General features: G+C 37.9%; 1 protein-coding gene across 1 annotated transcript in view; it reads left to right on the forward strand.

The window, feature by feature from the left end:
- Nucleotides 1–24,492, forward strand: part of AK9 (adenylate kinase 9) — a 115,337-nt gene that overhangs the window by 15,102 nt on the left and 75,743 nt on the right. Inside the window, exons 7-12 of the mRNA XM_058566478.1 lie at nucleotides 2,909–3,037; nucleotides 6,333–6,407; nucleotides 11,869–11,967; nucleotides 16,872–17,011; nucleotides 17,092–17,272; nucleotides 21,001–21,145. Coding sequence (XP_058422461.1) covers nucleotides 2,909–3,037; nucleotides 6,333–6,407; nucleotides 11,869–11,967; nucleotides 16,872–17,011; nucleotides 17,092–17,272; nucleotides 21,001–21,145 — 769 coding nt within the window. The remainder of the gene's footprint in view (nucleotides 1–2,908; nucleotides 3,038–6,332; nucleotides 6,408–11,868; nucleotides 11,968–16,871; nucleotides 17,012–17,091; nucleotides 17,273–21,000; nucleotides 21,146–24,492) is intronic.

The following is a 24,492-nucleotide window of genomic DNA, read 5'->3' on the forward strand; positions in this document are numbered from 1 at the left end:
TAATAGCCAGCATCTATTCCAGATTTTTTTTAAAAAAGGAAAACTTCATAGAAAATAGGAATAAAAGTGTGTCATTTTAGCATGAATAAAGCATACCATCTTAATCAAATGGTATTTGATTAGAGGAGTCACAACTCACTTAGTTACAGGAACCCATAGTTATGTCAATTTGTGATGTCAGCCAGGTATAATAGGGAGGAGAGAGGACTAGGGTAGGCTAGGACTGCACTGTCCAATATGGTAGCCACTAGCCCCATGTTGCTATTTAAATTTAAATTAATTAAAATTATATAAAATTTAAAATTCAGTTCCTCGCAACACTAGCCACATTTCAAGTGCTCAGTGACCAAATACAGCTGTGTCTTCCTAGTTGAACAGCATAGATACAGAACATTTCCCTACTGCAGAGAGTTCCGCTGGACAGCCGGAGAGTGCATGCCCCTCCTCAGAGGACACCTGCCTCTCAGCTCCAGCCCAGACAACTATTGCCATGTGGGAATGCTAGCCTATTCTTACCAAGTAGTCTGGTTTTTCCAGAGAAGCCAAAATCAGCATTTTAATATAAAAGTAGTTGGCAACAATCCAAAAATTTTAAAACACAGTGTAGGCACGTGCTTTAGGAAATAATCAAATTATGTCTTCAGATTAGATTCAGCCCCAGGGGCCCAGTTTGCTGTGATCTCTGCCTAGTGGCACAGCCACATTCAGAAGTCAGACAAGGAAGCCTGCCACCCACTTGGGTTGATGGCCAGTAACCGTGTGAAAGTGTTCACCCTTATATACACACGAATGTAAACCATCTCCCTGAACTGCTGTAAGAACTTTGTTCATGTTCTCTTGGCTTCCACTTTCCTTGACCCCCATTCCATTCCATTCCATTCTTTACAGCAGCCAGAGCCATTTTTTAAGAAATATGACCCTCACTGACTTTCTATTACCTATAGGTGAAAATCCAAACACCCTCATGTGGTTTTCAGGGCCATGGGCCCAGCTGCTCTGATCTCATCCCCAGCCCTGTCTCCCTCCTGCTCACCATATTCCAGCCATGTTGGCCTTCCAGCTGGTCTTCAGCTGTGCTGACCTCAGTGTCGCCTCAAACCTTTGCACTTACTGTTTCCCCTTCCCTCTGCCTACCACACTGTTCTCCATCTACTTCATGCTCCTGCTCTTCACCCAGGTCTCACCCCGGGATTACATCACTAGAGACCACCCAGCAAGCCACTCTCTAACCCAGAAATACACTCCCACCATATGTGATTTTAAATGTGTTAGTAGCACTTTTTGTAAAAGTAAAAAGAAACAGGCAAAAGTAATTTTAATAATACATTTTATTTAAGCCAATATATCCAAAATATTATTTCAACATGTAATCAACATTCTAAAAACTCTAAAAACGTTGTATTCTTTTCTCATGCTAGGTGTTTGAAATCTAGCATGTATTTTACACTACAGCACATTCCAGTCTGCACTGGCCACATTTCCAGTGCTCAATGTGTACGTGTGGCTGGTAGCTACCATGCTGGACAGCACAGGGCTAACCCCTTGCCCTGCTTCGTTTTCCTCATAGCTCTTATCACTTTCGAAATTGTGTTATTTGTTTACTTGCTGATTATCTGTCTACCCACTGAATCTAAGCCCCAGGCAGCAGGGACTATATCCCCCAAGCCTGTAACAGTGCTCGGCATACAGTAGGTGCTTAATAAGAAGTTGGGTAGTGACTGAATTCGTGAGCATGCTAACAAAGCCCTCTGCGAGAGAGAGAAGAATGATAGTGTCTTTTGGAAAAGACAGTGTATGTTAAGCCACCTTGAAATGTATAATTTTTGGTCCACGAATTTTACTTTTAGGAACTATTTTAATTGAAAGTATTAACAATATAAAGATTTACTTACAAAGCTATTCAGTGAAACATCATTTATAATTGTGAAAAATTTGAAACATTTTTGTCCAACTATAGAATAATGATTAAATAATCATATATTTAAGGATATTAATTTATTTGACCATTAAAATCGTATATAAACATTTCAAATAGGTTATAAAATGGCTTATATAATAGATAATGTGATTTAAATTGTATAAAATATGGATGTGTATGTATTGATAAAAACTAGAATTAATAATTAGATAATAAATATGATAATAATAATAGAATAATAAATATGATATTGAACCCTTACCAGGCCTTGGTAAGTGTTCAACATACTATTTTTACACATACTATTCCCTCTGCCTGAAATGGTCTTTCTCCATTAATCTGTGTGGCTCTCTCCCTCATTTCCTTCTGAGTTCTACTCAAATGTCACTTCTTCAGAGAACCCTTTCATGACCACCTGATATAAAATAGCACCGTCTCCCATCACTCTCCATCTCCTCTACCTTGCATTATTTTTTTTCCTAGTATTTACCACCACTCAACACACTATATATTTGTCTACTTGTTTACACTTTGTCTTCTCCAACTGGAATGTGTACTCCGAGCCCCAAGGTCTTGGTTTTATTCACTGTCATATCTCAAGCTCCTAGAACACTGCCGGTCACATAGTAGGCACTCCATCAATCTTTACTGAAGGAAGGAGTGAATGAATGACCTACAAGATCAGGTATTCAGAGAAAATCTAATTTCTTTGTTTTGTCTCTAAAAATCTTTTGTTCTTCTCCTACTCTTCCCTACTTATTGAGTGGCAAGAAGAAATTAAGTATCCAAGTCAATTTAAAGCTTTATTGCATCTGAAAAAGGCCCCTTAGGGTGTTCAGTCTCTCTTAAATAAAAATCCTCAGTCTCTAATTTTCCCTTCTTTCTGCTTCTCACCCCAAAATGGCATCTAGGTATAAGGAGGGAGGGATAGGGCTTATAAATTAAGTAATCATTCACAGAGATATTTGCCATCTCTTCCCTTCCGTTTAGGCATTTATTGCTGAGATGCAGACGGTGGCTGAGGTTCTTCAACATCTGGTTCAGAGGCCTGAGGATTATTTGGAAAATGTTGAGCACATTGTTAAACTTTATAAGGAAATAATTCTTCCTTCTTTAGAAGTAAGAACAAGATCTATTGCTTAAAAGGGGGATATGGACGTCTGTGTTGTATCACTGGTTAAACAGCTTTCCCCTCTCTTCGTCTCTATGTATCACCTGACTGATCCTCCCCCTCTTGAGCTTGGGAGAAGGATGCCAGCATAAGCCTTGCATCCCAAAGGCTGTTTCACAGGACAATATTATTTTACTCTTGCAAAGCAGCAATGTGGCTGAAAAGTGATAAATGAACTGCATTTTTCGAAAATCACTGGAGGAATTTATTTACAGTTGGAAATTGGAAAACTCATGTTAAGAGACTGTTTTGTAAAAGCATTTTCAATCCGTAATTTATGGGTTTATCAAAACAAATGTACACTTAGTGTGCATCTTTTATTCTAGAAGGAATTATTGTTAATTTAGTTAAATTGCAATCTAAAGAAGAGTTATCCCCAGATTGGTTTCTGTGGTTATCCCATTCAAAGTTAATTATACGTAAACACAATAAGGCTATTATATATTATAATAGAAAAGTTTTAATTAAAATAATTAGCATTTTAAAAGTACGATTACTAAAATTAGAATTATGTGAAGAGCATATTTTATATGGACAAAAATGCCAGGCAAACTGCCAAATTTGTGTTGGAGATTTATTCAACATTTATTGAACTTGGGTACTTGGCCAGACACCATGCTAAGCAATAGAACTTCAAAGATAAAATAACACAACACTCCTCAAGTTTCCTCTTCCCATCTGATAGAGAAACTAAAAGAATTTGTTTAATGCTGTTTACATATTTTTAAAGACATGTGAGTGGATCATTTTCATTCTCATCATTCACCCTCCCAAAATGAGAACCAAATTTCATTGTTTTCTTATTTATGACTTTTATTCCTCCTCTCTTCCTCTTCTATCCCTGGCCATTAAACATAGCTTCTTAAGAATGATTTACGTGTCTATCTGTAAACTTCTTTCTTCCTTCAACAAAAATATTCTGCATACTCTTTGAAGTGGCTGGCACTGGATATGAAACAAAGCGTAACTGAAATCAGATTCAGAAAATTAGAAAATTAAATTCATGGGAGAGGAAAAAAACAGAGATAGTCTCTTCAAGGATAGGGAGATGTCCTGGTGAGGCTGGGATGTAGGTCGCACGGCCCAGCATCGCCAATGCACAGCGCAGTGCGCAAAGTCTGGCAGGTGGCAAAGTCTTAACAGATGTTCTGCTGAGCAAGTGATGAGATCGCAAAGGAAAAAGAATGATGGCTTCAATTTCGTCACACATGAAACTTCTGGAAACAAAATTAAAAACTCACTCAAATTAAAAGACAACAGACTGGAAAAATATCCTCATCAAGTCTGATAAAACATTTAAAGCTTTGATACATTAAAAGGTCATAGAAATGATTTTTTTTAAATCTGTAAGTTCTTACCCTCCTGAGACAAATGGGCAACAAATATGAGCAGACAATTCATAAAAATGAAAGACAAAAGAGTAACAAGCCTGTAGAAAAAATGTTCAGCCTCGCTGATCATAAAGAAATGCTCATCTAAATAATGAAATATTTCCATGATCAAATTTTAAAAGATGAACAAGGAATAAGAATTCCTAATGTTAGCAAGTATATGGTAAAGCAAACACTCTCACATCCTGCTGAAAGGAATATAAATTAGTGTGGCCATTTTTGAATAGCTTGTCCCCAAAAAGTCCAGAAGTGGGAAACTTCTAGGCCTTGCAGCAAAGCACAGGTAAGAATTGATTGCCCTGGTGCCCACAAAGCAAGAATTTCAAAGCCAAGAACCTACACTTTAGGCCTAGGTGACACTTGCTGAATAGTAAAACAATTGCCTTGTATGGTAATTCTGGGGTACTGGCGTGTGTAATGGGAGGTGGCAGAGAGCCATAAAAGGTAGGAGCCTGCAATTCTAGTCTCCTCTGACCTGGCTGAGATGTCAATTCACTTGGGATGCCAAGATATCACTAAAATTCAGTGTGCCTCCAAGAGACATGAGGAAAGCAAGTGGGAACAAACTAACCTGCATCATTTTGTGGTTTATATCCTGCTTCAGCAGTAATCCAAGGCCAAGTCCTCATTCTTGTCTGTCTTTGAATCCCAGCTTGACTTCTGATCTGACCTGGTGCATGTATCTTTAGCTGTAGGAGTGTTCATACTCTTTGACTTTGTAAGTCTACTCTTAAGAATCTAGCTTAAGGAAAGCATTATTTACTTCCTTGTTCAGAACATGGTAATTTATGGTTAAATAAATAATGCTGGCATAATGTGCTGTCTTTCTAGAAGAAAAGAAACACTTAGAAACCAACCTTGCACAATATCGTGAAAGACAAAATGCACTGGACAATTAGGGAGATGATTTTGCCATAGGGAAAATGTTCACTAATGAGACCTTCTCACAGAAAAGGAAGAGAGCCTGGGGTTTTATGGAGGCAGGTAAACAAGGGAGCCATCCCGAGTCTTAAGGGAATCCTGAAGAAGGGTGGAGACGAATCTTATGACAGTCCTTGAGGAAGGGTGGAGTTGGGTCTTATCTCTTGACAATCCCTGCTTTCTGGAAACACAGAGCTCAGATAGAGTACAACATTGCCAATGTACAAAAGTAAAATCTGGTGGATTTTGGATTTTAATATTAAAAACAAAAAAAAATCATAGAAGAAAATTTAGAATATTAATATAATCTTGAGATAGAGAAAGTCTAAAGTAAGCAAGAAGAGAAATTCAGAAACAATGAAAACAGATACATTTCATTATAAAAATGTTTTATATTGCAGAAGATACCATAAACAAAGTCAAAAGATAAATCATAGCAAGGTAAAATATTTGCAATCCGTGTGACAGATAAGGGTTCAAGACTTTCCATGAATGTTAGGGAAAAGAAACAATCTAATAGAAAAATGCACAGAGGTTATGGATATCTGGATGCTAAACCTCGCCCATAGCTGGAGAAATAAAACATAAAACAAACCAATCTCATTTTTCAACTATCAGTTTGGCAGAAATTATTTTATGAATATGTGCAGAGAGACAGATGTCCCAGAACATTTTCTACTGGGAAGGACTCTTAAGACTTCAGTGTAGAGAAAAACTGAAAATAACAGAAAGAGAATAAAATTCACGGTAAGAAGGCTAGTTTAGGCTTTTGCAAAAGGTCCCTTGAGCACTGAAAATAACATACATTGTATCATGTATAAAGCAAACAATTTACCTTTAGAGATTTCTTCATAGTATATTAAGATTCTGGACTTGTATTCACTTTTGCCAATGGTCTTGGATTCTAAGGTTTCTTTTCTATTATATACAGGAAGTAATGGCTGAACATGATTCCCAGTATCTCATTGAGCTAGATGGAAATAAGCCCCCAGAGGAGCTCTTCATGGTAAGTGCGATGCTCAGTAAGAATATCCCACAGTCTGGAAAATCAAAAAATTATTGACTACATTGTACTTATTTTTAAAAATATCAGAAATATATTTACCTTTTTAACACCATTTATTTTTGAAAAATTCATTTTGACACAAAAATTTGATGTTGTATTTATTCATCTGTCCATATTTAAATCAAAACTACATTTGAATTAAAAGATCTCTGTATGACAAAAAATGCCTCAAAGAAAAATAAAAGCAGATAACAGTCAATAAGCACTTGAAAAGATGCTTTACATGAGTCATTAGGGAAATGCAAACCAAAACCATAGTGCAATACTACTTCACACCCACTAAGATGGCTAAAATTTAAAGGAAAAAAAAGACAATAACAAGTGTTGACGAGGACGTGGAAAAATGAGACTCCCCATATGTTGCTGGTGGGATTGTAAAATGGTGTGGCCACTTTGGAAAACAGTTTGGTAGTTCCTCAGTAGGTTAAACGTGGAGTTACCACAGTACTTAGCAATTGAACTCCGAGGTATATACCCAAAAGAATTGAAAACAGGTGTTCAAATGAAAATTTGTACATAAATGTTCATAGCAGCACTATTCACAATAGCCAAAAAGTGGAAACAAGCCAAATGTCCATAGACTGAAGAATGGATAAATAAAATGTGGTATAGTCATACAATGGACTATTATTCAGCAATAAAACAGAATGAAGTATTGATACATGTTGTAACATGGATGAATCTTGAACACATACTAAGTGAAAGAAAAGTTACAAAAGATCACATATCAAATGATTCCATTTATATGAAATATCCAAAATAGGCAAATCTATAAAGACAGAAACTAGATTAGTGATTGCTTGAGGCAGGGGGCAGGGGGCAGGGGAATACCACTATGGGAGCTCTTGGGATAAATGTGGAGTGGCTGCTAATGGATCAAGGGTTTCTTTTGGGGATGATGAAAATGTTCTAAGACCAATTGTGGTGATGGTTGCACACCTCTGAATATACTAAAAACAATTGAATTGTACACTCTAAGTGGGTGAATTATATCTCAATAAAGCTGTTTCTTTAAAAAAAATGTATGCGTATTTGAAAATACAATATTATTTTCACTATTAAAAAAACAGAGACAATGAGAGGAAATACTTTCCATACTTATTATAAACAACTGTTTAATATCTTTTATTATTTAAATATAAAAAAACTTGTGATATTTCAATAGAAAAAAGGCAAATGCCTCAATAGAAAAAACAGATAAAAGGCGTGAACATGTAATTTAGAAAGAAATGTCCAATAAATATTTTTTTAAAAACTTCTATAACCAAATTATTAGTCAAAGAAATGCAAACTTAAAGAATGAAACAGCATTTTGGGACAGATTTAACAAATTCCTCCAGTACTCAGGATTGTGGGGAGAGTTTGGGGAATGGGTACTCTCATATCTTTTCGGTAGGAGTAGACAGTGGCACAATCTTCCTGGAAAATAATAGGGCATATATGTATCCAAAAGATCTTTTTAACTGTCTATAGTCTGTCCAAAGAGCCTCAACTTCTAGTAATTTATTCTGAGGAAATAAATGGATATATAGAAAAAGATTTTCATTCAAGATGTTTATAATCAGAAAAAAGCAAAAAATATTTTGGAAAGGGGATTTTTTTAAGTGTGTGAATTTTTAAAATCAATGTATGATTTTCGGCTAAAACACACTAGTAATTCTTCTGTTTACGTTAACAACACTAAATGCGTCATTTAAATATATTTCATGTGTTAACTTCCCACTGAGAATGGAAGGAAGAGAAGATATGGGTTTTTTTTTTCCAAAATGAAAATATCTTCATTTTTTTTTTATTGAGGTAAATTGACACACAGCATTATATTAGTTTCAGGTGTACAACATAATGATTTGATATTTGTATATATTGCATAATGATCACTACAAGAAGTCTAGTTAACTTCTGTCAATGTATATAGTTACAGAATTTTTTTTCTTGTGATGAGAACTTTTAAGATTTACTCTCTTAGCACCTTTGAAATATACAATACAGTATTATTCACTATAGTCGCCATGCTGTACATTACATCCCCATGACATTTATTTTATAACCGGAAGTTTGTACCTTTTGACTACCTTCACCCATTTCACCCAGCCCCCACCCCCTGCCTCTGGCAACCACCAATCTGTTCTCTATATCTATAAGCTTGGTTGTATTTTTGTTTTGAAAATATCTTCATTCTGATTTTAAAAGTTATACATACTCATTGTTTTAAAATAATCAGAGGGGCCGGCCCCGTGGCTTGGCGGTTAAGTGCGCGCGCTCTGCTGCTGGCGGCCCGGGTTCGGATCCCGGGCGCGCACCGACGCGCTGCTTCTCCGGCCATGTTGGGGCCGCGTCCCACATACAGCAAATGGAAGGATGTGCAGCTATGACATACAACTATCTACTGGGGCTTTGGGGGAAAAAATAAATAAATAAAACTAAAAAAAAATAAAATAAAATAATCAGAAAATACAAAATACAAAAATAGTACAAAATAATTTGTATTATACAAATTATAGAACACAAAAATATTCAGTACAATAATACAAAATAATACAAAAATACATTATCTATTTCTTAATCATCTAATAGGTGTCTGGCATTATGGTAAGCTCTAGGGATACACAGGGTGAGGAGGCAGATGAGTCCGTGAATCCTTCCTCTCGTGTGATATTGGGGAAAATAAATATTTAAAGGGAAGTTTGTGTTATAGTCAGGGAAGTACAAGGTACTACAGGGGCTCATGGCAGAAGGTAGAACCTAGTCTGGTGAGGAGGGCCATCTGTTTGAAATTATTTTTAAAATGAAACTCTAAGGATGTGTAAGAATTAGACCTCGAAGGCTGGGAGAGGAGAGGGAGGTGGACAGTATTCCGTGCTGAGGGAAGAGTCTGTGTGAAGCCCCAGAGGCAAGAAAGAGCAGAGTGGGTTCTAGGAACTGAATGCAGGATCGGAACATAGAGGGCTTTTTTAGGAGTATGGAGTAGGGGGGCGTGGAACAGTGCCTGGACTTTAGGAATAAGCCGGGGTTTCATCGAGAAAGACCTTGTAAGCCACGTTAAAGAGTTTAGACCACATCATAAGGGAGTGGGCAGCCAGTAAAAGTTTTAAGCAAGAGAGTGAAAATGATCCTATTTCTGTTTAAGAAAGATCACTCAGACTGCAGTGCAAAGAAAAAACCAGAGAAGAATCAAGTTGGTGGTAGGAAAACTAGTTCTGACTTTTGCAGTAGATCAGGTCAGATATGGTGGCGTAACCTAGGGTAGTAACTGTGGGAATGGACAGGCGAAGGCAGACCTGAGAGATATTTAAGAAGTCTACATGACAGGACTTGGGGAGTGACTTATGTAGGAGTTAAGGGAGAGAGAAAAGTCGGAGACAATACGCTGATTTCTGGTTTGATGTAGTTGGTGGCAGCATAGAATAACGCTGGTGGTAAAGCCAAATGAGGGAGAATCTTCTCACTCGGGGTATGCTCTTGCCAAGATCATCAGTGATCTCCTCCTGACCAAAGCCAGTGGTCATTTTGCAGTCTTCATCTAATTCACCTAGAAGCAACATTTGACCCAGCTCATCACTTCTTCCTTGCTGCTCCTTTCTTCCCTTGGCTTCTGGGACCCCACACTACTATATTCCATTCTACCTCGCTGGACAGTCTGTATCTTTTTTTTTTTTTTTTTTTTTTTGGTCAGGGAGATTCGCCTTGAGCTAGCATCCATTGGCAATCTTCGTTTTTTGTTTTTTTTTTTGCTTGAGGAAGATTAGCCCTGAGCTAACATCTGTGCCGATCTTCCTCTATTTTGTATGTGGGATGCCTCCACAGCATGACTGATGAGCAGAGTAGGTCTGCGCCCAGGATCCGAACCCAGAAACCTGGGCTGCCGAAGCGGAGTGTGCAGAACTTTAACCACTCGGCCACAGGGCCAGCCCCCTGGACACTCTGCATCTTCAATCTCCAGAGTTGGAGGATCCCAGAGCTCACTCCTTGTGCGCTCTTCTCTGTCTGCCTTCACTCCTTAGGAGACTTCATCCAGTCCAATGGCTTTAAATACCTTCTAAAAGCTGGCAACACTTAAATTCATATTATTATCCCAGACCTTTCCCCTGAATCCCAACTTGTATAATCAACTGCTACTCAGTATATCCAATTGGATCTCTAATAATCATCTCAGATTTAAATGTGCAAGATAAAACTCCTGATCCACCATCACCATCACCCCACCCCAAATCCACTCCTCCCACAGTTTTCTCCTCTCAGTAAACGTCAAATCCAACCTTCAAGCTGCCCTTTTCTTTTTCTCACATCCCACATCCGATCCATCAGCATACACAGCAGGCTTCTCCTTCAAAATATATCCAGAATTTGACCACTTTTTACAAGATGGTACTTTCCTCCAGGCAGAGGGCAGAAGCTCCAGTAAGCCTGATTGAAACTTGCCAAGACTGTTAAGGCCTCAGTTGCCGTTGACACCCTATCACTTCTGCCCACATTCCATTGGCCAAAACAAGTTACATGAAGAAGCTCGATATCAATGGGATAGGGAAGTGTACTCCACCCAACATGAACTAGGGAATTAACAAGAGAAGGGAGGGAAGGATGAATTGTGAACATATAATACAATTTACCACAGATAGTCATACACCACCAGAACTTTATCTATCTCACCGTCTCTCATCTCAGATTCTGTGTTTCATATTCTTCCATATAGAGTCTGTATTAGTTTCTTATTGCTGCCATAACAAAGTACCACAAATTACGTGGTTTAAAATGACAGAAATTTATTCTCTCATAGTTCTAGCAACTAGGAGTCCAAAATCAAGGTGGTGGCAGGGCCATGCTTCCTCCAGATCCTCTAGAGGAGGATCCATCCTTGCCTTTTCCAGCTTTTGGTAGCCCCAGTCATCCCTTGGCTTGTAGCAGCGTAATTCCAATATCTGCCTCCGTCTTCACATGGCTGCCTTCCCTCTGCCTGAAGAGATCCCATAGAGCTAGACTTCTAAGGACATGAATATTTGGGGACCAGAGGGCAGACTGTTATGAGTTGAATTGTGTCCTCCTAAAAAATATGTTGAGGTCCTAACCTCCAATACCTATGAATGTGACCTTACTTGGAAACAGGATCTTTTCAGGTATAATCAAGTTAAGATGAGGTCATACTGAATTAGGGTGGGCTATATCCAGTATGGCTGGTATCCTTATGAGATACAGGGGGAAGATACAGGGAGAAGATGGCTATGTGACAACAAAGGCAGAGATTGGAGTGAGGCATCTACAAGCCAAGGAACACCAAAGATTGGCAGCAAACCACCAGAAGCTAGGAAGAGGCAAGGAAGTATTCTACTCATGAGCTCATCACTTTTTCAGAATATTTCAGATATTTAAATGCCAATGTATTTAAAGATTTGTTCTTTAAATTTAGGAAGTTATGGATCGACTTAAATATCTGAACCTAAAAAGAGCAGCTGTTTTAACTAAACTTCAGAGTGCAGAGGAAGAAAATAACGATGCAATGGAAAATGTAAGTTATTTTTAACTGTTTGAAAGTCTACCCTTCATCTTATGTTGTGAGCTTAATCTGTATCCTTTCAAGGTTTAAAAGGAGTTTCAGGATACCTTTTATAAAGATGGATTTGATTTCTGGGAAGAAGCTGTAATATTAGCACAATATTCTTGTACACACTAAACACAACGAAAGTTCAGAAACAAAGACAGACAATAAAATCAGAACAATCAACCACAGGAATAATGAGAAAGAAGGAAACCCAAGTTCAGCTGAAAAATTTTGCAGCCCCAAAGAAAGCAAAGACATAAAATCCCTCGACTCTATAAGCACTCATTCATCCCTTCAATCCTTCAACCAATTTTTTTGAATAACTGCTATGTCCTGCCACTGATGTATTATGGATGTGATGGTGATCAAATTATAATTTCTAATTGCTAAAAGGACCATGAAGAGCTTACTTGGAGGATTTGATCTACTCTGGGAAGTTTAGTTTCACTTGTATGAATAGAAATAAAAAAAAAAATACCAGAATCCTAAATAGATATCATAATTCAAATAAAATAATCTTTGAAGAAAGAGGTCATTTTATCATCCTGTGCTGTGTAATGCCTCGATCTTGATGGGGGAGCATAGCTGGAATATGTGCTGGGACTCCCATGACAGGCACTGGTGTTGAAGAGGAAGAAAGGTGGGCCTGAGGAGCACAGAGGCTGTGCACTGAGCCTCTCTTCTAGTCATCACTGAAGGGAAAATTTAAAGTATCCATAAAACCTGGAGGAATTTCCCAGCTAGGAAGTTTGTCCTTAGAAATTATTGCATGCATAGGCATAGGCCTAAGGTTATAGGTCATAAGATATATGACCAAAGATGCCTGCCCTCCTTTTCATAAAAGGGCAGAAGTTGTGGCTGTGTACACTGGAGTCACTATTCATATCTCTTAAGCAGTGTTTCTCCCTGGCAGTCCAGACCACCTCCAAAAGAATCACCTGGGAAGCGCACTACAAATACAGATTCCAGAGGCTCATATCTTAGACTGATTGAACCATAATGTCTGGAGGTGGGACCTGGAAATGTATTTTTACATCTAGAAAGGATTCCTATACCCATTTAAGCCTGAGAACCCCTACTTTAAAGTTTGGGACACTGAAAGACTCTGGCTGATCAAGGTTAATTAATCTTGAAGTTCCTGTATATTTTAAAAGACTTTAGATGGATGCTCTTCAGCTAAAGGCAGGTGATTTTAAAAGAACCAATATAAAGGACTTGAATAGATATTTCTCCAAAGAAGATTTGTAAATGGCCAATAAATACATGAAAAGATACTCAACGTCACTAGTCATTAGGGAAATGTAAATCAAAACTACAATGAGATACCACCATTAGGTGTGAATATATACACATAGATCTCCAAAAAAAAGGAAAATAACTAGTGTTGTCAAGGATGGGGAGAAATTGGAACCCTTGTGATGTAAAATGGTGTCGCCACTGTATAAAACAGTTTGGTAGTTCATCAAAGTGTTAAACACAGACTTACCATATGATCCAGCAATTTTGCTCCTAGGAATATACCCAACAGAATTGAAAGCAGGGACTCAAACAAATATTTGTACACCAATGTCCATAGCAGCTTTATTCACAATAGCCAGCAGATGGAAACAACCCAAATGTCTATCAATGAATGAATGGATAAACAAAGTGTGGTATATACATACAATGGAATATTATTCAGCCTTGAAAAAGGAATGAAATTCTGATACATGCTAAAACATGGATGAATCTTGAAACCATTATGCTAAATGAAACAAACCAGACACAAAAGGACAGATACTGTGTGATTACACTTAAACTAAGTATCTAGAATAGGCAAATTCATAGAGACAGAAAGTAGAACAGAGATTACGAGGGGCTGAGGGGAAGGGGGGAATGGGGAATTATCATTTAATAGGTGCAGAGTTTCTGTTTGGAATGAAATGAATGAATGATAAAGTTCCAGAAATGGATAGTGGTGATGGTTACACAACATTTTGAATGTACGTAATACCACTGAATTATACACTTAAAGATAGTTAAATGGTAAATTTTATGTTATGTACGTTTTACCATAATTTGAAAACAAAAACCAAAAAACCTCCTTGCAGATTTTCCTATGGAACCAGGGATGAGAGAGGCACAAAGACCTTAATGTGAACTTGAACTCCCTGGTGAAGAGGGTGAGAGCCATTAACGTCTGATGAGCTGTTAGAGAGGAGGGGGATGTGTGGGTGGGGATGAGGGTGTGTGTGTGGTGGGAGAAAGGACATGTCAAGCTGGCACCCAGCACAGGAGACGGTAACAGCACTGATTTTCCAATCAGACAGATCTGAATTTGAACTCCAGGTCTACAGCCTACCAGATCACCTTTCACTTTATTCAACTATTAAAAAAGGGATAATAACCCTACTACATAGTGTTATTATAAGGACGAAATAAGATTATTCTTATAAAGTGCCTAAAACTAATGGTAATATTCCAAATATCTAACAGCTGTATTGCTGCGGCAGGGCTGGCTTCGTGGGCACAGCAGAGGTTCTTCAGCTCTACTCCCAGCTCTGTTGTGATAGGGTGAATGCCCCTGCACACCACCAGCTAATTTGCCAGGCCCAGTACAAAATGAAAATGCAGGACCCTTGTCTTAAAGTTATCAAGAACTTCAAGACTGCGACAGCAGAGCGTTAAACTGATTGTGGGACCCTTTAATCGTGGGGTTCTGCATGACTGCACAGGTCGCTAGCCTGTGAAGCCAACTTTCTCGTGCCTCCCCCTTCCCTTGGCTGTGTCTGAGGTCCCTCTCACAAGCTCCACTGGTTCAGTCTCTCCAGAAAGTAAGCCTCCAGTCTTCTGATGGAAGGAGAGGTCAGGGTAGGGGGGCTGAGGGAAAGGGTGGATGGTTGACTGAGTGAAGTGAGGAGTAGCTCTGGCCTCTAGCACCAACCTCTAAAGATTTTCGAACAATCCTCCTGTCTTGTGCTCTCCATTCACCCCCTTCAAAGGTACCTGGTGTCAACAGGTCCTGAGCCTCACTAGGATTTTGCAGAGTGAATCAACTTGCTTCTTGTTGTCCCCACCCCAACCCACACCCACCCTTGCCACCATAGACACTGAGCCTTCACCTTTCTGTGATCTAAGTCAGTTACCCCTCATCCATCTGCTTTCTAGCTTACCAAAATGTGTAGCCATGGCTGGTTTTCTGTCAGCTGCTCTGAACTCTTCTCCCATTCTCTGTGTCCTCTTGAGTTTATTCCTTTTCTCATTCCTCTGCTGTCATTTTCATGAGGTTTTAGGAAAGCAGCAAGCACAAATGCATGTGTACACTCTGCCTTGTTTAATCAGAGGTGGTCCAGATCATTTTTAAGACTGTAATATCAAACTCATTTCAAAACTCATCTTCTCATCACCCCTCAGCGCCTGCTAGACACGTGGCTCCAGGGGCTTGAAACTGAAAGAGGAGCAAGGTCAAACACTTTTCCCAAGTTTGGGCAGGAAATAGACATGATAAGGAAAGAGTGACTGCCTCCTGACTTAACTGGGTATGTTTCGGTCCCTAGCTCATTGTCTACGGACTCTGTGGAGAAGGGTTGTAGCCCAACATGCCTCATGATGAGGTTCTCAGTCTCATGCAGCTCCCCTAAGCATTGACAGCTCCCTTAACACTTAGCTACTTCTTCCAGCCTTCAGTTGGGACATTCATGCAGCATCCCTGCAGTGTATATGTCCATTTCTTTACTCACTGATGCTGCAGCTGTCTGGGCAACACCAGAGCTCCCATTCCGGTCTGTGGAGGCACAGTTAACTCTGGAGCGAGTAGATACATGTGAGATCCACATCTGAAGGTTGGAGGGAGCCAATCTGGACCCTTTCCTCCTGGCAGTTGCCCACCGTGCCATCTCTCTCCAACTCTCTCGTCCCCTGCTAAGGTAGCACAAGGACAGTGAGAAATGGTTCTTAACTTCTCTGGAGTCACCAACAGAGGATTGCTGAGGGAGACTTTACATTTTAAGAAGAACAGGAGAGCTAAGTGAATGCAAAAGCAGTCTGTATATAAAATCTTACTATTTATAAATTTAGGTAAATTGACTAAGAATCTGGTACATTTTCAAAGCTTTTCAATAAAAAGTTTTTGGAATCTGTTTTCTGAAACAGATAATAGAAAACATTCTATCTACCTTATGCTCATTCTACTTTATAATAGAAAATGCTCAGTACAATTTAAACAAGGTCTTAGAAATGAAATCTATTTGTCTTATTAAATTTTGGACAAGTACAGAAAGGTTGCAATTAAGAAAAAGCCAAAATTTGCTTACTAAATTATTTCTTAAATGGTATAGCATTATCAAATAAGAAATGAAGGAGCCGGCCCATTGGCATAGCAGTTAAGTGCGCGTGCTCTGCTTTGGCAGCCTGGGGTTCACAGGTTCTGATCCCGGGTGCACACCGACGCACCACTTGTCAAGCCATGCTGTGGCGGCGTCCCATATAAAGTAGAGGAAGATGGGCACAGATGTTAGCCCAGGGCCAATCTTCCTCGGCAAAGAGAGGAGGATTGGCATCGGATGTTAGCTCAGGGCTAGTCTTCCTCACAAAGAAAGAAAAGAAATAAAACACTTAGGGGGCCAGCCCCGTGGCCAAGTCGTTGAGGTTCTGCGAGATCTGCTTCGGTGGCCCAGGTTTGCCGGTTTGGGTCCCGGGTGTGGACCTACTCCACTCATCAGCCATGCTGTGGTGACGGCCCACATACAAAGAGGAGGATGATTGGCACAGATGTTAGCTCAGGGCAAATCTTCCTCACCAAAAAAAAAAAAGAAAAGAAATGAAATACTTAATACTGTTAATTTCAGCAAAACTTATGCCCACATTTTTAATGTAGCATTTATTATTAACAGGATGAGCTGCTCCATACTCTTGCATCTTATCAACTAATTGCACCAAGATTTAGGTGGCGGAGAAGCAGATGGGGACAGACATGTCCTGTGATGTTAAAAAAAGGTAACATTTATCCAGGATTGCCAGATTTTTCTGTGAGGTAAGTAGGATTTTCAGAACTTAATTTTTAAACCTGCCCATACCTCTTTTCAGTTGTTTATGATTATGCCATATTTTAAGTTTTCTAGGTAAAATATACTGTCTTTCCTCAGAAGAAGCATTCAAAACATTTTTGTTGAACCCGCGTTCCTATCTCCTTCCACCTATGCCGGCACCACCATTTAAAGTTTTCATATTTGGACCTCAATCTTCAGGAAAAACAACGCTTAGCAATTTGCTGGCAAAAAGTTACAAAGGAAAGGTAACTACTTATCTAGCGAGTTAGCTATCTTTCTTGATTATCTACCTACCTATACTTGATTATAATTTGTAGGATTTTAGGATTTGTACTCAGTTTTCTTAATTTTACACTGTCAATTGGGTCATTGTTCCACTGGGCTTGGAGTGGGGAAAGCATCCTCCTTGCTGGTGATTGCAGCTTCTGCAGCATAGCCCCTCTTTGCTTCCCCAAAGCTCCCAGATTTGACTGTTGTGTCATACAGACCATGCCACCTACTACCTTTCTTGGTTCTACTCATCTCCTGTTTCCTGAGTTACATCCCTCCTGGCTCACTGTCACTCTCTCCACATCCTCAGCCCCATCATAATTGTTGGTGATTTCAGTATCTACGAAGATGACCCTCCCAACACCTGGCCTGTCAATTCCTTGCTGTCTCCTCACGGTGATCCTGTTCTCCACCCTCAGTAAACGAGGAGAAATTATTTTTAGCTTAGACCAGAGTATTAGCAGTAGAGGTAGTAAGGAACAGGCAGATTTGGGATGTAATTTGAAGACAGAGCCAAAGGATTTGATGAGGGATTGGAATGAGGGGAACTGCATGAAGGCCAGTATGGCTAGAGCATAGAGTCTGAAAGGAGGAATGGCTCAAGATGAAGACGGTTGAAGACGTAGTCAGAGCAATGCGGGCCCTGGGGAGGAGTGTGAATTTATTCCCAGTGCTATTGAATTCTTTTAAGCACAGGGGTAACATTTTCTATTTGCTCTTAACTTTTTTATTATAAAATATGACAAACATACAGAAAAATGAAGCTCACTGAATTATGACAAAACAAACCCCCATATAACCAACACCCAGGTCAAGTATGGGAATGTTGCCAGTACCCCAGAAGCCCCCTATGCCTTTTCCCAATACCAATCCTCTTACTCCTTACACAAAGGCAATCACTGCCCTGAACTTTATGGTCTTCACTTCTGTACTTTTCTTTTATGGTTTTACCATGTAAGCTTACATCCAAATACCACAGGTTAGTTTTGCATGTTTTTCTTAACTTTATGGACTTAAACGATTTATGTTCTTTGTGCCTGGCTTCTTACACTTAACATCGTGGTTGCGATATTTATCCATGTTATTGCATATAGCTATAGTTTATTCATTTTTATTGTTTTATTTTATTCCTTTGATTGAATTATATTATAATTTATTTATCCATTTGAGTGTTAATAAAACTTGGGTTTATTCCACCTTGGGGTATTATGAATAATATTGCTATAAATATTCTCGTACATGTCTCTTGGTGCACATATACATATCTTTATATATTTTGGAGATTCATCTTGGAGTAAAATTTTGGGGACATAGGGTATGCATATGTTCAACTTGTGTAGATAATGCCAAACTGTTTTCCAAACTAGTTCTACCAGTTTACGATCCTATCAGCAGTTCGTGAGAGTTCTGTTTTTTCATACTCCTGCCAACTTTTATTATGGTCAGTCTTTCTAATCTAAGCCGTTCTAGTGGGTGTATCTCACTGTGGTTTTAATTTGCATTTCCTCAATGAGTAATGAGCTTGGACATTTTTTCATGTTTATTGGCCATTCAGATATTCTCTTTTCGAAGTGTTTGTTCAAATCTCTTGTCCATTTTTAAATTTTTTTGCATATTATTGGTAGGAGTTCCTTAAATTATCTCTATACAAGCGTTTTTTTTATTATAAGCATTATGAATATTTTCTACCACTCTATGGTTTGTCATTTCATTCTTTTAATGAAAAATGCACCATACTTATCCATTTAAAACAAGTCACTAAGTCCTGCCTACACTAAAGAGGAGGGGAATTAGGCTCCACCTTCTGAAGGAAGAAGTATTAAAGGATTTGTGGACATGTTTTAAAGCCACCACGGTATGTGTCAGACAAAGGAATTCTAATTTTAAATCTATAAAGAGTTCTTACAAATCAATATGCAGATGAAGCCCCAATGGAAAGAAATAGCAAACAGGCAATTCACAAAATAATAGGTACAAATAGCCACTAAACATGAGAAAAGGGATATCACCTCCCTGATAACCAGAGAGATGCCAACAAAACAGAGATATGTCATGTCAATCTGTTAGAGTCAAAGATCACTATTAACACACGCTATTGATGTGTGGCGAGGATAGGGAAAAGTACATTCTCATACACTACTGGTAAGAGTATAACCATTAAGGATGGCAATTGGAAATATGTATAAAATCCATGTATATCCTTTGAACTGTCAATTCTATTTTATGGATTTTTTTTCCTAAAGAAACTATCAAAGATGTATACATAACTGTATTCATCATATGTATTCATTATAGCCTATTTATAATAGCAAAAACACATATACCTGAGTATATATTATTGGTATTTTAGTTAAGTTATAGTATATTCAGCTACAATACTGTGCATATGTTAAAAATGATGGTGTAAATATATATTTATTGGCATGGAATAAAGTAATATAAGCGTATTGAAGGAAAATCAAAATGAGTCTACAGATATGGAAATATTATTTAAACTTAAAAGGCATATAGAAATCTATTTCTAACATCCCAGCATTCAGTATGAAGTATATTATCTACCTGACAAAGAACTTATATTCAGAATATATATATAGAATTCTAATCCAGTTTTTAAAATATGCAAAATGCTTAAAACATATGCTTAAAAACAGGAGGTAAGTGAATGACCAATAAGTGCATAAAAATAAGCTCAAAATTATTAGTGATTAGGGAAATATAAATTTAAGTTACAATTAGATGCTTTTTCATACCCACTAGAATGGCTAAAATTTAAAACATTCACAAAACCAAGTGTTGGTGAGGATGTGGAGTAACTGTAATTTTCATACATTGCTGGTAGGAATGTAAAATAGTTCAGTCACTTTGGAAACAGTTTAACGGTTTATTATAAAGTCAAATATATACTTACCATGTGAACCAGTAATTCCATTCTTAAGTATTTATCCAAGAGAAAAGAAGACATATGTTCATAAAAAGACTTCCTTACAAATGTTCATTGCTGCTTTATGTATAATAGCCAAAAACTGGAAGCAACCAATGTTCATCAATAGAGGAATGAGTAAAAAACTGTGGTATATTTATACAATGGAATACTACTCAACAATAAAAAGTAACAAATTACTGATATGTATAATTACACTGATGAATCTCAAAAACATGCTAAGGGGAAAAAGCTTGAAAAAGGTTACATACTGTATGGTTCCATTTATATGAAATTCTAAGAAAGGCAAAACTAATCTATATTGGCAGAAAGTGGTTGCCAGGGGCCAGGAATTAATTATAAAGGAGCATGAGGGAATTTTTAGGGTGACATAAAAGTTCTATATATTGAATGTGGTTGTTGTATGTATATATTTGTAAAAACTCATCACACTGTATGCTTAAAATGAATGCCTTTATTGTATGTAAATTTTACATACAAAGTTGATTTTAAAAATATGTGTGTAACTTGAATATATATATTGCAGGATAGATACATATATAAAGACATAATCCTACATGAAAAATATGACTGAATTTCTATGAAAGTGAGTACTCAAAAATCAATGAATTCTGAACATAGCATACCTCAAACAGCATTAAAATTTTTGAGATAGATAAGTATAGAAATAGATATAAATAGAGATAGAGATAGAGAAGAACAAGGTATTTAATACTCACAGTAACTTGTGCTTATGTTGGTTTCCTCAAATGTTCTTTGCAGGTAATTGACTACACCAAGCTTGTTCAACTACGTTTTGATGAAGCCCTTGAAACGTTAGTAAGAAATACTATAGCTGAGGCCACTGAAGCAGCTATCAAAGTTGTGAAAGAACGGCTTCTCACAGAACTACAAGCTAAAAGACAAGGTGAATCATCTTTTTAAAATGTCTGTTTTAAGGTTAAGTCAGCAATTAAGCCTGGCTACCCGAGGGCGAGGACTTCGTTTGCTCGTCTTGGTGTACCTGGCACCTCACACATTGTAGCTTCTTAATAAACGGTTGAAGAAATGGATATAGAAGAACCTGATTCATAAAGGGAGAAAAGATTTCATTCTAGACTACTAAGGAAGGGACTCAGAAAGAACTTCCAAATTTGGATGTCTTTACTTTTATGGGTCTGCTTGCTGGCCAGAGACTGAGCAGAACTTACACCTTTATCTACACCCATCGTGACAACAACGCTCCACCTGACTCTTGTGCAGTTTGCTGTTGCTGCCATTGTTGTTGTTGTTTTAGGCTTATATGTCAGCCCTGATTGTAAATTAAATCTTTCTATTGTGGGAATTCAAAAAGTCATAAAACCTGGGCCAGCGCCGGTGGCCTAGTGGTTAAGTTCGGCACACTCCACTTTGGCAGCCCAGGTTCGGTTCCCAGGCACGGACCTACACCACTCATCTCTCAGTGGCCATGCTGTGGTGGTGGCTTCCTCAGCAAAAAGAGGAAGATTGGCACATATGTTAGCCCAGGGCGAATCTTCCTCAGCAAAAAGAGGAAGATTGGCAACAGATGTTAGCTTAGGGCCAATCTTCCTCAGGAAAAAAAAAAAAAGTCATCAAACACTGAAACTGGAAGAAGCCTTAGTGATCAATTCATGCAGTTCTCTAACTTTACGAATGAGGAAACTGAGGCACATGGGGGTTGAATGGCTTCTTGAAACTCACCCAGCTGGTAGCATAGCTGAGACTCAAACCCTCATTTCCAAAGTCCCAGTGTTCTTTCTCCTGAGCATTCTGCCTTTTCCTGTATCTCACTCCTTATCACATTATTTTAGAATAGGCACAAGGGTTTGGGGGTTGTTTTCTGTTTTTCTCCAGGAAAAGTGAGAGTTGTCATTTCTTGGCTACTTTTGACATTCATTGGTTGGTTTTGGTAGAATTTGTATCTATAGTTGTCACCCTTGTAACCAGTTACATTAGAACACCTGAAATAGCTTAACCTAAACATCTCCTCCTAAGGGAATACCCTCAGTGCAGCATTTCCTATACACTACAGGGGATCTTTCTTACTTTCAAAGATCTAGATCCAAAATTTGAGGTTAGCTCCAACAATTTTAGACTAGATTCAGCCACCACTGTTTGGATTTCCCCAAAGCTATGGCAGTGTACTGTTCCCTGATATAGACATCACTGCCTCAATTCCAAATATTCCTTTCCTAATACAGTTCTTCTCATTACAAAAGTAATAATAGATAGTATTCACTGGGCTAAATTTACTGTACGATGGGGTGATGCTAAATGCATTGCACATTATTATCCTATTTAATCCTCATAACAGGCCTGTGAGGTAAGTAATTTATCTCCACTTTTAGTGGATGAAGAGACTAAGGCTCAGAGGCGTTATGTAACTTGCCCATAGTTGACAGCCGGCAAGTGCTTGGGATTCAAATCAATGTCCGTGCTCTTATCCTCTATTTCTCTCAAGCGATCACAGGAAACTGGAAAAAGCAGATGGAAAAAAATTCACTCATACTTACTCCCCAGAGATATCCCCTGTTAAGAATTTTATGCACTTTCCAACCCTGCCTATGTTCTATTCATTTTTGTAATGATTAACTGTGATCCTATGGTATGTGCAAAATTGCATTCTCTCATTTTATTTTAAAATAAGGATAAAATAAGAAGCATTATTTTAATGCTTCTTTCTAATTGAAATGTAATTATTGTAGTAAATTGTGTGTTAGATGGGGATCTAAACTCACTTTTTCCAAGTGGCAAGCCAAATTTACAACTAACGTTTGCTAAATTATCCGTAATTTTACTGGGGATTTGAAATGCCATCTTTATTCTAACATTAAGTTTGTGTGCATGGGTGTGTGTGTGTGTGTGTGTGTGTGTGTGTGTGTAAATTTCTGAACTTTGTATTCTATTGATCTTTCTATTACAGCCTTTAATACAAAATGTAATTATTGAAGCTTTATGATGCATTTTAATCTAATAATGCAAGTTTCTCCTCAAAACATTTTGCTTAAAAATTATTCCTGGATAGTCTTTCACTTATTCCATAAAATGAGTGCTTATTGTGGCCAGAAGCTCTCCTAGGCCTTGAGATGCTTGTAGAATTTTGTCAAGTTCCCCAGCAAATCCCGGTGGGAGGATTGTGTTAACATTATACAATAATTTGATGAGAATTTGCATCATGACTATTAAATCTTCTCATGCAGACAAATGAAATCTCCATTTTGTGGTATAATATTTGTATCCTTCCTTAACATTTTGTAGCTTTCTGCATGCATTGCCTACACTTTTCTTAATAAGTTTATTCCTAGATATTTTGTCATTTTGTTACTATTGAATGGGATCGTTTTTCTATTATATTTTCTAAGTAGTTATTACCAGTATATTGGAAAGCCGTTTGATTTTTATGTATTTGTTTGTAACTTTATTAAGCTTACTTGCTAGTTCTGATAGATTTTTAGTTGCGTCTCTTAAGTTTTGCAGATAGCCAATTGTATCATTTGAAAAGAAATAGAGTTTCAACTTCTCTTTTCCTATTATTTATGCTTAATTCCCTTCTTGACTAGTTATGTAGGCTAGCTGTTCTAGAATGGTGTTAGATAGTGGCAGTGGTACTGGACCTTTACAAATGGATTCTTGCGCATGTCTCTCCATAAGGTCATTAAGTATTTTTGTCTGGAATGGATGTTAGACATTATCAAATGCCTTCTTAGCATCCATCAAGATGATCATAAAGTTTTTAATCCTTTGATCTATTGGTCTGATCGATTATACTAATGTATTTTCCAACATTAAACCATTCTTGTAGTTCTGAAAGAAACCTTCCTCAGTCATGATGTGTTATTCTTATAACATATTTTTCTTTTGGTTGTTTATCTGGGATTTTTTTCCTACACTTGTAAGTGTGATTGGTTTATAGTTTTCTTTTTTGTGCTCTATTTGTCAGATTTTGCTTTCAGGGTTTCACTAACTTTTCACATCGATTGGAAACATTCCCATCAGTTTCTATGCCTGAAACTATTTAAATAACAAAGAAATTATCTCTTCCTACATGGCGATGTTGAGCTTTTCCTAGGCAAGAGCATGTTATTTGCCTAATACATCTGCCTCTCTTCTTTCTCATTAGCCTATAAACAAGTAAGAGAGTCCAGCATGGTACCCAAGGTATTATAGAAACAACAGCAAAAAGACGGGTGTTGACATGCATGCCATCCAAATGATCATCCAGATGATCCAGACTGAATTTATATTTTTAGTATA

The sequence above is a fragment of the Diceros bicornis genome, chromosome 23 (assembly GCF_020826845.1).
Source record: "Diceros bicornis minor isolate mBicDic1 chromosome 23, mDicBic1.mat.cur, whole genome shotgun sequence".
Classification (NCBI taxonomy): Eukaryota; Metazoa; Chordata; class Mammalia; order Perissodactyla; family Rhinocerotidae; genus Diceros; species Diceros bicornis.